Consider the following 15,474-nt stretch of genomic DNA (forward strand, 5'->3'; position numbering starts at 1 on the left):
GTACGACTAGCACCGTGTAAATTGAAATGAACGAGCGATACATTGTCCTCTGCTGCATGTAAGGCCTCCACACTGTGGAGATCCTGTGACTGCACGCGACATGTGAGCTTGGCCACGGACATGACGCCTAGAACCGCATCCAGTGCCAAATTTACTTTCTACACTTCCTCGCCACCACAACTTGGTGCCAAGCTAGATTTTCTACCCGTATCTCCATGGTCAGCGGGGATACAGGGTGCTCGTAAGAAGCTGCAATACATCACAGGCCCACCCCCGCCACCGTCCTCCTAGCGGGCCTATGCACGCACAGCGAAGCAAAAGCTTACCGTGCCACCAATCTTCATTTTCCTGAGCATCCCGCACGGCGGTCAAGAGAAAGGGCTTGGTGATGTGAGCCACCCCCAAGGTCATGAATCCTCGAAAACCGAGCCTCGACCTGGCTACGGAGCTTACGTGCTCGGTGAGACTTACCCGCTGTACCCCGCCTGTGCCGTTGACTTCATCCTAACGCCTGCAACCTGACAGATTTGCACGGAGCTCCTGTACCAACCCTTGACACTTCTTGACTGTCTTCACACATTCTGTGGCGCATGTTTGAAGGAGTGGTTTAGCTTTCAAAAAGAAAAGGTCGATCGGGCACCAAGCACCCCAGCTCCAGATGCCGTACTTTTTACGTGCCCGTCCTGTCGGGCATCAGTTCGCGATACCAAGCACAATGCTACAGTGGTCACGCTACTGGACATGTATACAGCAGCCAAGCCTAACAAGGCCCGGACAGCAGATGACAAGGAGGAAATGAACAAAAAGTACCAGCGAGGAGACCAAGTCATCCCTCATGTTGCCACACGCGAGCGAACCGCAGACGAGCGCCGTGCAGAGGAGGATGACAGGCGACTGTTAGATGAGGTGCGCGAAATAAGTCTCAGGGAGTCAGATGGCGGTGGGCCATTCATACCGCCTCGACAACGCCACGGAAGCAGAGCCTCCGAGGAGCGCATATCCAGTCGCCGGGCAAGAGATGACGGCCGCCCTCGCAGAACGACCAATCAGCTTGGCATGCTTAGCGACGGGCATCGCGTCCAACGAAGTGAATCTCAGCAGCGCCGGATTGGTCACCAGTCGTCACTCAGGTCGCTTATTAGTAGTGGAGATATGAGTGAGCGCGACATTGAGCGGGAGATTGAGGAGTTCGCTCGCCAGATTCAGGAAGAAGGCCTTCTGGACGGACTGGATCTCGACAACATCGACTTAACTCGCGACGATGAACTCAGTCGTCGAGTTACCGAGGCCTACCGGCGGCGACAGCGGGATCGCGTCACAAGCCAGCCTACTCGCAGGGATAGTCCGGCAACCCGCAATGAAGCGAATTCGGGCGCACGGGATGGAGAAATCCGCCTGGACCCTCGCCCTCGTCCGCTTGAAGTCAGCAATCCTTCACGAAGCCGCGAAGGCTCCAGCTCTCGACCCGCCACGAGTAGCTCTAGCACGGAGGAGCGAGATAGGCGCCCGCCAACGAGCCTAGAATCTCAAACTCAAACTCGAGCACGACGCAGGACAGCGAGCGGCAGTCGTGCCGCGACGCTACCGATTGTCCCAACCGAAACTCTAGTCCGCCCTGCGGTCCGTTCCCAAACTGACTTGACGCTTCCAAATGAGAGAGCGGCGTCTTCTAGCCTCCGGCCCAACACATCGGACGCCAAAAGTTCTAACGGTCCCTCCGCTCCAGCGGAGCTTCCAGGGTCAGCTGCTATGATCGGCTCGTCATTTGCCAGTCGACTAGCTCGGCCGCCCACTACGAATGCAAACGAGTCCCCGCGCACTTCTACAGATAGCCCCCGCGCTTCCAGTGCCAGCAGGCCAAATAGAGCGGACCTGGCCATTATCCACTCCGCAGCTACCACGCCGACGGTGACTTCTCCAGTGCAATCTGGTCATCAAAGAAATATGTCGCAGTTATACCCCGAGCCGTCCATCACTTGTATGAGATGTAATAAGACACACATCGAATATGAGATACACTACAACTGCAGTATCTGCGCGGGTGGTCATTGGTCAATGTGCATAGACTGCTATCGCTCTGGCAAGGGCTGCCAGTACTGGTTTGGCTTTGGCCACGGCGGCTGGAATAAATGGCGAAGGCGCCGTCAGCAGCGAAGCGATGAGTCGCTGGCCCCTCCTCATATACTGACACCCAGCAGATATCAGCCACCACCATCAACACCTGGAGGCGCCGATGGTCGCAAAACACTTACGATGGATGACCCCCGGCTGAGGCTCGAAACCGGCATGTTTTGCGCCAAATGCCAAGTGTGGACAAACTATTGCTACTGGCGATGCGACATCTGTAATGATGGCGAATGGGGATACTGCAATAATTGCGTCAATCAGGGGCGTACCTGTTCGCACCCGTTACTGCCACTCAGCCATGAGATACCGGAACCGCATAGCCGCTCACCTGGCCGGCCAACAGCTGCAAAGATCGCCACAGAGAGTCAGAACCGGAGCATCAGCCCCTTCCAGCCGCTATCCTTTGCAACAACTTGCGACATTTGCCGCATCACCATTACCCCATCCGATATCCGCTATCACTGTTACAGCTGTACAAGCTCACTAGTGGAAAACGCCGCGCCGGGCGACTACGACATTTGCTCTCCATGCTACGCAGATCTGGTTAACAAGAGTAAGATTAGTGCGGAAAATGGTCACTCTGGGTGGCGCCGATGCCTCAAGGGTCACAGAATGGTAGTTATAGGCTTTGCGCCCGGTGAGGTAGGCCAATGGCGATACATTGAGCGTGATTTGGTTGGAGGCCGCAAGCTTCGAATCGAGCCTCTTGGTGACGACAGCCAAGCGGACCCGCCATCGCAAAAGTGGTCGTGGAAGCAGGACGATCAAAAGCTTGAAAGATTGGTAACGCAAGAAGTGTCAGCGACAGCACCGACCAGCCACGATTCGGTCACTTACCAGACGCTATTCCCACCAGATGGAGGAGTCGGCAAACGTGTCTTTGCAAAGTGGGCATGGTTTCCAAAAGAGGAGGCAGATGATGAGCTGCTTTTCCCTCGTGGTGCTGAAATTCGAGAGGCGGAGGATGTAAACGGTGATTGGTACTATGGTGTCTACATGGGTGCGAAAGGTCTATTCCCCTCGGGCTATGTTCGAGTTGATGGCGATGCTTCATAAGGTTGGCAATTATCTACAAGAAAGACTTGAAGCCAATTTTGGATAAGAAATAAGGGAATTTTTAGCAGGTACATCAAATCACCACATTCTCGTTTACAAGCCCAATACAGGGTACAGTAGCGACGAGCCGAAAATGACGTGCTTGACCGCCCCACAGTCGGGATGTCGGCGCTTCAGATCAGCTACGAGGGCAAGCTCGAAGCTTAGAAATCTCCTTCTTTCCAATGACTTGGATCATTGCTGCTTCATATCAATCCGAAGCCTGATCCAGTCTGCGACACAAAACGCGCCCACAATGTTCCGCATAACCGCCAGACGCTTCGCAGCCGCCGCCGTCGCGGCGGCCGAGCCAGCAGCCCACACGCTCAAGGTCTCGCAGGCCCAGGGCGTTGCTCACGGGCTCACCGCTGGTAAGTCGCTGCCCCCCCGGAAAGCCATTCGGCCGACCTAGACAACAGGCTTGTAAAGCATTGACAGTAGCAAAACTCTGACACGCGCCCTCTTCTCCCTCAAAACAACAGCCATCGGCAACACGCCCCTCATTCGCCTGAACCGTCTCTCCGAGGAGACGGGGTGCGAGATCCTCGGCAAGGCCGAGTTTATGAACCCGGGCGGGTCGATCAAGGACCGGGCGGCGCTGTACGTGGTCAAGGACGCCGAGGAGCGGGGCCTTTTGCGCGCGGGCGGCACCGTCGTCGAGGGCACGGCGGGCAACACGGGCATCGGGCTCGCGCACGTGTGCCGCTCGCGCGGCTACCGCCTCGTCATCTACATGCCCAACACGCAGTCGCAGGGCAAGATTGACCTGCTGCGGCTGCTCGGCGCCGAGGTGCACCCCGTGCCCGCCGTCGCGTTCGACAACCCGGACAACTACAACCACCAGGCGCGCCGCCACGCCGAGCGCCTCGACAACGCCGTCTGGACCAACCAGTTCGACAACACGGCCAACCGCCGCGCGCACATTGAAACGACGGGCCCGGAGATTTGGGCGCAGACGGCCGGCGCCGTCGACGCCTTTACGTGCGCCACCGGCACCGCGGGCACGCTCGCCGGCGTCACGCGCTACCTCAAGGACGTGTCGGGCGGCAAGGTCCGCAGCTTCCTGGCCGACCCCCCGGGCAGCGTCCTGCACTCGTACATTGCGTCGGGCGGCAAGCTGGTGGAGCGCAGCGGGTCCAGCATCACCGAGGGCATCGGCCAGGGCCGCGTCACGGACAACCTGCAGCCCGACATTGGCCTCATGGATGGCTCGCTGACCATCTCGGACGAGAAGAGCATCGAGATGGTGTACCGCTGTCTCGACGAGGAGGGTCTGTACCTCGGCGCCAGTTCGGCCCTCAACGTCGTCGCGGCCAAGGAGGTTGCGGAGAAGCTGGGCCGCGGCCACACGGTCGTCACTGTTCTCTGCGACGGCGCGTACCGATATGCCGACAGGCTCTTCTCCCGCAAGTGGCTCACGGACAAGAAGCTGATTGGTGCCATCCCCAAGCACCTCGAAAGGTACATTGTCTTGCCTTGAGCATTAGGATCATGTAGGGAAAAGAAAAGTGTGTAATCTATACAAAGCCGTTGTGTTTTAATACATTGTACAATGAGTTTATTTTACAGTTCGAATGTCTCGTGGCACCTGCCCATTAAGCCTCCACTGCCTCAGCCGGTTTTGATGCGACTGCTGGCCAGGACGGCGCGGCACCAGTAATCTTCTCAAACACCTCTGCCCAGCTACCACCGCGACGTTTGTCATTCGTGACACGTTGTGTGAGGTGCTCTGACAGGGCAGCCTCGACGGCCCCAAGCTCTTGGGCCTCCGCCGGGGCCAACTCGCGGGCTAGGGAGATGGCCTTCAGGTTCTGAGCGACGATGCTGACGTAGCTAGCACCGTTTAGATTCTTGTGCTTCTCAACAGCATCCGGGTTCAGAACGGCAAATTCGGGGAGGCTGCTGATATTCTTGAGGTCCGCGTCCTTCCACAGCGTCTTGAGGAGTTCTACCTCATCCTTGAGCAGAAGCAGCTCAACAGCAGCGCTCTCTGCCGTAGCCTGCTTTGCGGATACTGCCGAAGCCCGCGTAAACAATACGAGGCCGCGCGCGAGTCGCGATGCGTGGACCTTGGTATCGGCAGAAACGTCTCTGTGCATCACCTGCTCGGGGCGGTACAGCAGGTCAAGGGCCACTTCCATCCACTTGACAGCTTGCGGAGTCGCGGCATGACCGCCACTGACAATCCTGTCGTTGATGGCGGCCAGCAGTCGCACAACCATTTCGTGCGTTTGCAGCTTCAATCCAGTCTTTTCTGCCTGCTTTGCGCACTCAATCACGGCGTAGATGTTGCCCGTTTCCTCGGCACGGCGGATAATCTTTCCATAGTGTTGACTGCGAAGCTTCACGCCAGCCTTCTTGTATCCTGCTAGGAGGGTGCCCAGATTGGCCCAATCCTCTGGCGTCTCCATCAAGCTCATGGCTTGGCTGAAGCTCTTTTTTGAGTTCGGAATGTCCTTGCTGCGATCGATTGGGGAGAATTTGTGCTCGATGCCGTCAACCTCGATAACGATGGGGTTGGACTGCATAAAGGTTCGCATCTTGGGGCTGAAGACGATCTTTCGCTGTTTCTGAGGGAGGTAGGCTGGAAAGATCATCTTCTCTTGAATCGTCTGTAACACTCGGTTCAGTTCGCCGTTTTCGGTTTCGACGAAAGTTGCTCGAACGCCTGTAGCTCTTGATTAGCTTCGCGGCCCCTAGGTTTGCGATGGCTAGTCGGTTACCATGGGGTGTCGTTGTGCTGAATTTCCGGGCGCATGAAGCGCCTGGCCTGACTGAAGGTCCATTGACCCGACCCAGTACCCTGAGAGTTGACATTATCGACTGGTTGGACATTTTACCGTGGTTTGGGGGTTGCTCTGGTCGCCCCAAAAAGTTGGTGCTTGGAAAGTCGCGAGACCAACTCGAGGGGTGGGCCGGAGAAAAGCGCGGACCGGACCAATCACAACGTGCGCCTGGGCTAGGCTTTTGCCATCCTTTTTGGCCAACCAAGGTTTCAGAGGCTCCCATCTCTCGATCCTAATCCAGTGATACTCTGACCAATTCCGCGACAATGAATTTCGCCACCATTGGGCGACCTTTAGGGTGCCTAAAGGCAGTAATGAGACAAACGAGGCAACAGCGGACATGGCAGAGGTCGCTCGCAACTGCTGCTGCGCCTGAGACCCCTAACAGCACCAAGCCGCTGCTCACATCTCGCCAGCGTACGTTCTGCCCGACATCATTTTGAAGATTTTTATGCGGCGTCCTAACAACCTCTCAGGCGCTCGCGAGGAGAGACTCGCTCGATTCCAAGTGTACCCCGAATTGCCGACCGTTCGAACCAACTTCAAAGACCCTATGCCTGTGCTGCGCCAGGCGCAAATCACAATGCTCGATCCCACCGGCGCGCGAACCCGCCTATTCGCAAAAGACCAGGCCGATGCTGCGAAGCCAGGCGATGTGCTCATGGTTAGCACAAAGACCGGAGAGCCGTTCTCGGGTGTCCTGATTGAAATCCGCCGCCGCGGCGTGGACACGGCCGTTCTGCTGCGTGGCCAGATGATGAAGATGAGCGTCGAATCATGGTTCAAGGTCTACAGTCCTACGGTTACAGCCATCAATATTATTTGGAGACGGCCGAAGAGAGCCAGGAGAGCCAGGCTCACGTACATGCGCAAGCCGGAGCACGACAAGGGCAGTGTTGACAATCTGGTTGCGGCATGGAAGAAGGAGCGCTCTACTCTGCGCTCCAAGTCTGGATCTGGTGGTGTCAAACAGCAAAAGGTCAAGGGCAAATTTTAGAGACTGATATTGCCTTATGTTAGCTAGGGGAGAATAGTGTAGGAGGCGGGAACGTCCTACATTGTATCATGTACCAATATACCATCGCATCATGTATAACAGACGAGGCCGATTTAAATGATGTGCTAGCGTGACTGCGAAAGCACAATGGCTGTGTAGTATATTCCGTAGTATATAACTACTTGAATGTGAATTATTTATTTGAGGAGCGAGGGCTAGAGGCTGAGATGGCTGCCTTCCCTGATGGAGTAATCCGTATTACTGATGGCTACAACAACTCGGATGGTTCACATAGCGCGGCGTTGATTACAATCAATCAGTGACTTCCGACACGGTGCAATCATTTAGTACATAATAATCCGTCAACCCGCATTGCCGAGAAGTTGTTGATCAGGCCGTGTTCCTGATAGGCTTAGAGCGTGTTACAGGCTTCCGGTCCCGCTAGCGAGTAGCTAGCGGTGCGACAAGTGCCTGAACTGCCCCCAAACTGGGGACAGGAACCACACCAGCGGCCCGGCAACCTGGACTTTGTTGAACGCATTGTTTACTCAGGGAGCCCAGTCACGCCCACCAGGTACAAGAGCAGCTACTACCCCACGACGCCAACGTTTTGTCCAACGTCACCATCACCGTACGAGCCACCTCTGCGAAACTCTGATAATAATTCCTCCTCTACCGATGAGTGACCGCTGGCTCACTTGCAGCGGCTAGCCAGACGGCCCAACAACAGGACGCAGTCATTCTGCAGCCAGACCATTCCCACCCAAGCCCAGCGTCACACCCCACATTGCTGCGAAGCTGCCCTACACCGACATACTGCCAGCCTACCTATGCTGTACTCCTGAAGTGGGCTGAGGCGTCGTTTGAGTTCCCAGACAATCATTGTGTAATGCTGAGCTGCTGCTCGAATACTACGAAACGAACGATTGATCAAGGGTGACGGTTGGGTTCGAGCCACAGCAACTAAGGATGACGTTTGCCGACCAGCAGAGATGGGTTGCGGTCCAACAAAAGACATTTACAAAATGGTACGGGGACTTCTGAACGATGGCATTGACACGTCTCTAATGTATACGGGATATAGGCTGAATGCGAAGCTGATACAACGGGACTTGGAGGTTAAAGATATCGTCAAGGACATGGGAGATGGAGTATGTCATCTATGCAGCACGATTCGAGCTCTTTGACTGACGTATGGCCAATAGGTCCTGCTCATCCACCTTTTAGAATGTCTTTCAGGCGAATCACTTGGACGTTATGCCTCGAAACCCAAACTACGAGTACAAAAATTCGAAAATTCCAACCTTGCCCTCGACTTTATTCGATCACGCGGTGTTCAGATGACGAATATTGGAGCCGAGGATATTGTCGACGGCAACCGCAAAATTGTGCTTGGTTTAATATGGACACTAATTTTGCGCTTCACCATCAGCGATATTAATCAAGAGGGCATGTCGGCCAAGGAAGGCTTGCTGCTCTGGTGTCAACGCAAGACGGCATGCTACGACGAGGTGGAGGTTCGCGACTTTAGCACTAGTTGGAACGACGGTCTTGCATTTTGTGCCTTGCTCGATATTCACAGACCCGATCTCATCGACTTTGACTCCCTCGACAAGTCGGATCACAAGGGAAACATGCAGCTTGCGTTTGATCTGGCAGCGGAAGAAATCGGCATTCCGAAGTTGCTGGACGTCGAGGATGTGGCCGACGTTGCCAAGCCCGATGAAAGAAGTTTGATGACCTATATTGCCTACTGGTTCCATGCCTTTTCTCAGATGGAAAAGGTTGAGAATGCCGGTCGACGAGTTGAGAAATTCGTCAACAGCGTACAAGGTGTTTGGGAAATGCAGAGCACGTATGAAAAGCGTATGGCCGAGCTGCTGAAAAATATAAATACTCAAAGGGATGATTGGTCGCAATCCACCTTCGAAGGCACCTATGCCGACGCAAAGGCTCAAGCTGCCGAGTTTTCCAAATACAAGCGTGGTCAGAAGCGAGACTGGGTAGCAGAGAAGAGCCATTTGGCGACCCTGCTTGGAAATATCAAGACAAAGTTGGGAACATATCGCCTTCGACCATATGAACCACCCGCTCATCTAAGTCTCGACAAGCTCGAGGATGACTGGACGGCTCTGTCCCAGAAAGAGATGGGCCGGGCACAACTGATTAACGAGACTATTCGAGAGTGAGTCACGTACAATCCGCGCCTAGCGCAAATTTTATGCTAATTAGCTGCAGTATCAAAAATTCCCTTCGCAAGTCTTTTGCCGACAAGGCCAATGATTTCGCCATGGCGCTCAAGACTATGCAGATGGCCATCTCGGGCCTCGACGGCGATCTAGAAGATCAATTACACCACGTCAGAAAGCTGAGCAGTAATTTGGCACCTCTCGATAGATATCTCGAGACCATCCTGGATGTGGAGACCAAGTGCATCGAGGCAAACATTGAAGAAAACGACTTTACCACCTATTCATACGACGAGCTTGCATACGAACTCGCATTGGTCAAATCATCTGTCCAGAAGAAGCTCGCATTTTTGGAAAATCAACTGGTTGCGCGAAACATGACAAACTTGACGCCTATTCAGCTGGAGGAATTTGAAAGCGTATTCCGCCATTTCGACCGCGACGACTCCAACGCGCTCCAAGAACTAGAATTCAGCGCTGCCTTAGCGTCTTTGGGCCTCGTCTTCTCCGAGGACGAGATGCACGACTACTTCTCTCAGACTTCTGGGGGCCGAGATGAGGTTACATTTGAGCAATTTATTCGGTTCATGGTTGACGTGACAGAAGACCAAAACACTGCTGAGCAGGTGTTTCAGTCGTTCCGCGAAGTCGCAGATGGCAAGCCTTATGTTACGGAGATGGACCTCCGACATAGCCTTGTTCCTGATGAAGTCATTGAGCAACTCAGTCGAATCATGCCAGAGCATACGGGGCCGGATATGTCGGATGATCGAGGAATGCCGCAATACGACTACATTTCATTTATGGAGAAGATGCTCAACAATCAGAAAGAGAGCGACCAGGTTCCCAGTGGTGTACTGCAGGACAGAACAAACGTGGGAGATGCTGGTCCCCGTAAGGGCGTCAAGGCGAATGGCTGGTAGAGATGATGAAGATTCACCATTGACTGGTTGACTCCAAGGCAGTGGGAGTTGTATACTCTAATTATCATTATCTGAAGGATATTGTTATGCACATTACTGGTGTTGTGGTGGTGAGGACAGACCTGGCATATATTTTACATCTTTCTCGATTTTTAAATTAGTAATTAGCTAAGCAGCTGGTTTTCTGCCTGGATTCTTTAGATCAATTGCTAAGTAGCTGGTTTTAATTCTTCAATTCTTTGGATCGATTCTTTTACGCGATGAAATCGCTGGCGTGGATCAGAGGAGTGGGTATGATGCGGCACGATTGCCGGCTACCGGCGACGGCAACTTGCATACGGCATGGTACACTATTTCGGGTGTAACCTAGGAGGCGAAGGCTTCTTTAAAGTATTCCATCAGGCCCTGCACTGAGTTGCGTGTCGTCGCGCATGTACTTGGAGGCCGGCTTCGGAGCTCTCTCACAGGCCAGACCCGCCCAGCCCAAACGTGGCCGGCGAGAACGCCGACCCGCAGTAATAAACGCAGCGAGATTTACCAGCTCTCAACGCAGACAATTCGGCAGCCAAACGTGGTTCTCTGCCCTGCCGCAACGGCCATTGGAACCGAGCCGACTTGTCAAAACCCTCAGAATGGTATCTCGTACCCGATTGCTCCGGGCGCTCCAGCAGCAGAGCCGCCCGCGCGCCGCGCTCGTCGCTACCGTACCACGAGCCTCCGTCTCTGCCGCCGCCGCTCGTTGCTTTGCGACATCGCATACCAGGCTCATTGCGCCCTCGCCCGCTCACGGCGTCGCCAAGCTGACGGCGGAAACGTATCCCGATATCAAGCGTGACGAAAAATTTGCCCAATTGACCGAGGAACATGTCGCCTACTTTCGCGACGTGCTCGGCAGCGAGTCGGCCATGATCGACGGCGTGAGCAGGGACGCCGCGGACGACATTCTCATGTTCAACGAGGACTGGATGCACAAATACCGCGGGCAGGCTCGACTCGTCGTCAAGCCCAAGTCGACGGAAGAAGTCAGCAAGATCCTCAAGTACTGCAACGACAAGCTGCTGGCGGTGGTGCCGCAGGGCGGAAACACGGGGCTCGTTGGCGGCTCCGTGCCTGTGTTTGACGAAGTCGTGATTAGCATGGCGCGCATGAACGAGATTGAATCATTTGACGAAGTCAGCGGCTCCTTGGTCCTCGGCGCCGGCTGCGTACTAGAGGTTGCGGACCAGTATCTCGCGCAGCGTGGCTACATCTTCCCATTGGATCTCGGCGCCAAGGGCTCCTGCCAGGTCGGCGGAAACGTCGCTACAAACGCTGGTGGCTTGCGTCTGCTTCGCTATGGCAGTTTACACGGCAGCGTTCTCGGCATGGAAGCCGTGCTTCCCGACGGAACCATCATGAACGATCTGTGCACGCTGCGCAAGAACAACACGGGCTACGACCTGAAGCAGCTTTTCATTGGTGCCGAAGGCACTATTGGTATTATTACGAAGCTGTGCATCCAGTGTCCCCAGCGATCACCGGCCGTCAACGTGGCCTTCTTGGGTATAGAGTCGTACGAAAAGGCGCAGCAGGCCTTTCGCGAGGCAAAGGGCCAGCTCTCGGAGATTCTCTCGGCGTTTGAGCTCATGGACGGGCTGAGCCAGGAGCTGGTGCACCGCGCCAAGGGAGAGACGATGCCCCTCGAGGGTCAGTTTCCGTTTTACTGCCTCATCGAGACGAGCGGATCCAACAGCGACCACGACTACGAGAAGCTCGAAAAGTTCCTCGAGGACGTCATGGGCAAGGAGGTGGTGGCGGACGGTGTGGTGGCGCAGGACGCGACGCAGATCAAGTCCCTGTGGGCGTGGCGGGAGAGCATCTCGGAAGTCAGCGCGCACTGGGGCGGCGTGTACAAGTACGATGTGTCGATCCCGCTGACCGACATGTACAGCATCGTGCCAGACGTGAACGAGCGCCTGGCTGAGGCTGGGCTGCTCGGCGAGTCTGACGAGTTCCCGGTCCTTGGCTGCGTCGGCTACGGCCACATGGGCGACTCCAACTTGCACCTCAACGTCGTGGTCCGACGGTACGACAAGGCTGTGGAAAGAGTCCTGGAGCCGTACGTGTACGAGTGGATCGAGAAGCGCAAGGGCAGCATCAGTGCGGAGCACGGCCTGGGGCTGGCCAAGAAGAATTACATTCGGTACTCGCGAAACGACACAATGATTGGCTTGATGCAGCAAATTAAGCAATTATACGACCCGGTAAGCAGTCCCGTCCCCCTCCCCGTTGTCCCGTTGTCCCGTTGTTTCATCAGCCCTACAGCCCAGTCCGCGGCCTGTTCTAATCCACTTGGCCGTTGCCTGACGTGAATGGACCCTTGTGGGGGGTTGGCGAGGCGGACGAAAGGCTAACAATTGCCGTTTATGGCTTGTCTAGAACGGTATCATGAACCCGTACAAGTACCTGTGATGTGAGTTGAAGAAAAAGGAGAGAGGAAAGGCCGGACACTTGCAGATGCAGCAAGAGGCAGCGATGACTCGAGAAAGCAGCAGAAGGAACATGGTGGTGACCTCTGCTGCACAGGACCAGATGATTGTACAAAGTGGTTGCCTTGTTGCTCCGAGGGGATGGATGCGCCGGATGCGCGTGGCGGTTGTCTAGGTGGATGGGGGCCGAAAAGGAGGCGTGTACGGATAGTGGCAAACAAACTTTGTTTAGCAATGACTAATTTCAAGACAATCTCACACGAGATGACAGAGAGTCGGATTTCTAGGTCAGGCCGGGGACAAGCATGATGTTGCAGTACTGTCGAGAATCCAGGAGGAACTACATAGTTACTACCAAAGGGCTACGGTCGTCTAGAGATGACGCAAGCCCGGCAGTTCAACAGCAATCTTTCTCCCGTCTCCGATTCATGAGACGGCCAAAGAGTCATACCCTAAAACCCCCCTGCACAGATGTGTGAGGGCGTAGCGCATTCAGCGGCGCATGTGGATGCGCGGGCTTGTCGTCTACGACAGACTGTTATTTGCTGGGCGAGGGGCCAAGACTAGACTAGGCAAGGCACCGAATGGGTGTTGCATCGAGGTCCGTTGCATCGCCAAATCTGACAAACATGTTGAATCTGTCATTTGTTTCACTTTTTCGTGGTTAGTTTCGAATATCCGGCATCTACAAGAGCTTGACGGATGCACGGACGAGGCCACGCCTGAAATGGAATCCTCAGCTTATGCGACGGAAACAAGAAGATGAATTTGGTCGCTATTTCCGGTTTTACGTTGAAAATAAAGAGACGACGATTGTCATTTTATCATCTTGACAGCAGTCTCGGTCGATTGTTTTACGGGCAAGGCAACTACATATGTAGGTAGTTACTATTTGACACTTATTCATGGGCCCTACTCCGTCTTGCATTCTGTAACTATAGTCTCGTGTCTCGTAACTACTGTAAGAACGGAGCATAGCGGAACAACTAGAGCAGAAAACTATAAATCCAACCACCAAGGCGGAATGCGCTCCGACTGGTCGCCAGGTGTCCCTGGGGTCCCTGAGTCTGCCTCGTCGGCAATAGTTTGCTAGGCAAGGCTGTATCGGCATCAGCCATGAAGACGGGAGCCATGAAAAAAAGAAAAAAAAAGATTGGGGAACGACGGGTGCGGGCACCAAGTACATCTCCTTGGTGCGACAAGGTGAGATACCCCTAGTCACAGTCCATTCATCGCCTCTGATTGACGGACGAGATGCAGGAAGGCTACCGCGCTACGCCGGCACTCATTTTGGTGGCGTGGCCAATAGAGGCGGCCAGCCAGCCTTGTCCGGCGAGGCTTTCAGGGAAGCTGAAGCCTCTCCGCCCCTGCCGGGCCTGTCCTGATGCCCGTCACGGCCTGTCATTGGCGAGACGGTGACGGTGTTGAAGAGTTGAAAAGGGGCGGTTTCCACTGGGCGCGGAAATCTGCTCAAGCCCCCCCCTCGTTTTACGAGCCATGACGAAAAATGACAAGAGGGAAATGGTCTGACGCGGCATCGTCAGCGAAGACTTGGGTTGCCTTTTTTTTCTTGTTCGCTTTGGTGGTGGCATGGTTCGCCCGCCTTTAGCGTCCCCGACTTACTGATACGTCCCGCGCATCCGGGCCCGGCAGCTTGGGGAGATTGCGAATCATGATGACCATGTAACGTTGGACAAATCACACCGCAGCTTCTGGTTGTTAGTGATTTTCTTTTTTTTTGTAAAAAAAAAGAGAGAGCAAGGTTACGCTGGGATGATACATACCTGCACGGATACACATGTGCCCGATCTACATAGCCCTGAACCTAGGCGGGAAAGAGGTGGTCCAAGCACCATACATCGGGGGGTGAGATCACAGCGCAACTTTTTTGCCTGTTGTCACTGTGCCCTGGACCTTGCACATCAACCAGCGGCAAGGAACTCAAGGGACACGCGGCTGACAAAAATGGTTTGGCTAGAAGAGGTAGTTGGTCCGGTCGACCACGACAGCCTGCAAGGGGGGGAGGGGACGCTTGCAGCCTCCCGCAAGTGCCGTTCACAGTTGATGAGATCGAAACGCTTCCGGGGACGGGCAAGATTCCAAGCTTCCCAGCAAACACTACAAAGTACGAAAAACGGATACGGGCTAGTGACCGAAACAAACGAAACGAAACGAAACGAGAGCTGAGGTTCTAGAATCGGCTCACCTGCGCGGCAGAGGCGTCACTCGACTTTCCTCAGCAAGAATAGTTATCCCGACCATCTGGATGTGCATCTGGTTAGGCTGCCTGATTGCAAGGCCCAAGGCTGCGCGCGCACTACCACGTACGCTACGCTACATGCTGAAACTGGGCGATGATGCTACAGGGATGATTTTATGCAGGTCTCACAGTTCGTACTGATGCCTCTCTGCTTGACGGTGCTAACAGCCTCTTCCCAGCCAGCCAACCAGCATCGAAAAAAGGGGGGACGGTGGGCGGCCTGACGCCTGTTATGCTAGCCTTGGCTGACACTTTTTCTACTCGAGGTTGAAAAGACAAAAGTACAGAGTACAAAAAACGACGATCCGTATCCGTAGACACAGATGGCACCACCACGACAAGCCACTTTTGGACGTTACCAGTGAAAAAGGCAATCGCTCGTGTAATTCCCAAAAAGGAGCACTAGAGGCTTAGCAACACTGACGATTCTGAGACAAGCCGTCCAACGGCTGTCATTCGTCCCAAGGTGAGCAGGGTAAGAAGTGGTACCTGTTGCCCGACAGACAGACACGGTCCGCCCGCTCGATTTTTTTTTTCGATTTCTTTTTTCTTCTGCCAGTGCCAAGAATTCTCCGTTATCCTGTGAATTGGGGGGTCGGACAGTTTGGAAACGAGTCTCGTGAGAATGG

General features: G+C 54.6%; 6 protein-coding genes across 6 annotated transcripts; 5 read left to right on the plus strand and 1 right to left on the minus strand.

Annotated features, from left to right (window-relative positions):
• Nucleotides 1–120: 120 nt before the first annotated feature.
• CCM_01475 (RING finger domain-containing protein) lies at nucleotides 121–3,183 on the plus strand (the record flags this gene model as incomplete). Its single annotated transcript, XM_006666631.1, has 4 exons — nucleotides 121–241; nucleotides 311–460; nucleotides 526–542; nucleotides 601–3,183. The coding sequence occupies 4 exons, from the start codon at nucleotides 121–123 to the stop codon at nucleotides 3,181–3,183; spliced, it is 2,871 nt and encodes a 956-aa protein (XP_006666694.1).
• A 295-nt stretch (nucleotides 3,184–3,478) lies between these two features.
• On the plus strand, nucleotides 3,479–4,702 carry CCM_01476 (Cysteine synthase (O-acetylserine sulfhydrylase); the record flags this gene model as incomplete). The annotated part of the gene is made up of 2 exons (XM_006666632.1): nucleotides 3,479–3,593; nucleotides 3,705–4,702. 2 exons carry the CDS (start codon nucleotides 3,479–3,481, stop codon nucleotides 4,700–4,702), a joined length of 1,113 nt encoding a protein of 370 aa, XP_006666695.1.
• Nucleotides 4,703–4,817: 115 nt separating this feature from the next.
• On the minus strand, nucleotides 4,818–5,819 carry CCM_01477 (uncharacterized protein; the record flags this gene model as incomplete). Its single annotated transcript, XM_006666633.1, has 1 exon — nucleotides 4,818–5,819. The coding sequence occupies one exon, from the start codon at nucleotides 5,817–5,819 to the stop codon at nucleotides 4,818–4,820; it is 1,002 nt and encodes a 333-aa protein (XP_006666696.1).
• Nucleotides 5,820–6,274: 455 nt separating this feature from the next.
• On the plus strand, nucleotides 6,275–7,005 carry CCM_01478 (mitochondrial ribosomal protein, putative; the record flags this gene model as incomplete). Its single annotated transcript, XM_006666634.1, has 2 exons — nucleotides 6,275–6,425; nucleotides 6,485–7,005. 2 exons carry the CDS (start codon nucleotides 6,275–6,277, stop codon nucleotides 7,003–7,005), a joined length of 672 nt encoding a protein of 223 aa, XP_006666697.1.
• Nucleotides 7,006–8,030: 1,025 nt separating this feature from the next.
• CCM_01479 (alpha-actinin, sarcomeric (f-actin cross linking protein)) lies at nucleotides 8,031–10,117 on the plus strand (the record flags this gene model as incomplete). Its single annotated transcript, XM_006666635.1, has 3 exons — nucleotides 8,031–8,156; nucleotides 8,211–9,190; nucleotides 9,244–10,117. The coding sequence occupies 3 exons, from the start codon at nucleotides 8,031–8,033 to the stop codon at nucleotides 10,115–10,117; spliced, it is 1,980 nt and encodes a 659-aa protein (XP_006666698.1).
• A 632-nt stretch (nucleotides 10,118–10,749) lies between these two features.
• CCM_01480 (D-lactate dehydrogenase 2) lies at nucleotides 10,750–12,468 on the plus strand (the record flags this gene model as incomplete). The annotated part of the gene is made up of 1 exon (XM_006666636.1): nucleotides 10,750–12,468. The coding sequence occupies one exon, from the start codon at nucleotides 10,750–10,752 to the stop codon at nucleotides 12,466–12,468; it is 1,719 nt and encodes a 572-aa protein (XP_006666699.1).
• Nucleotides 12,469–15,474: the final 3,006 nt, after the last annotated feature.

The sequence above is a fragment of the Cordyceps militaris genome (assembly GCF_000225605.1).
Source record: "Cordyceps militaris CM01 unplaced genomic scaffold CCM_S00001, whole genome shotgun sequence".
Taxonomy (NCBI): domain Eukaryota; kingdom Fungi; phylum Ascomycota; class Sordariomycetes; order Hypocreales; family Cordycipitaceae; genus Cordyceps; species Cordyceps militaris.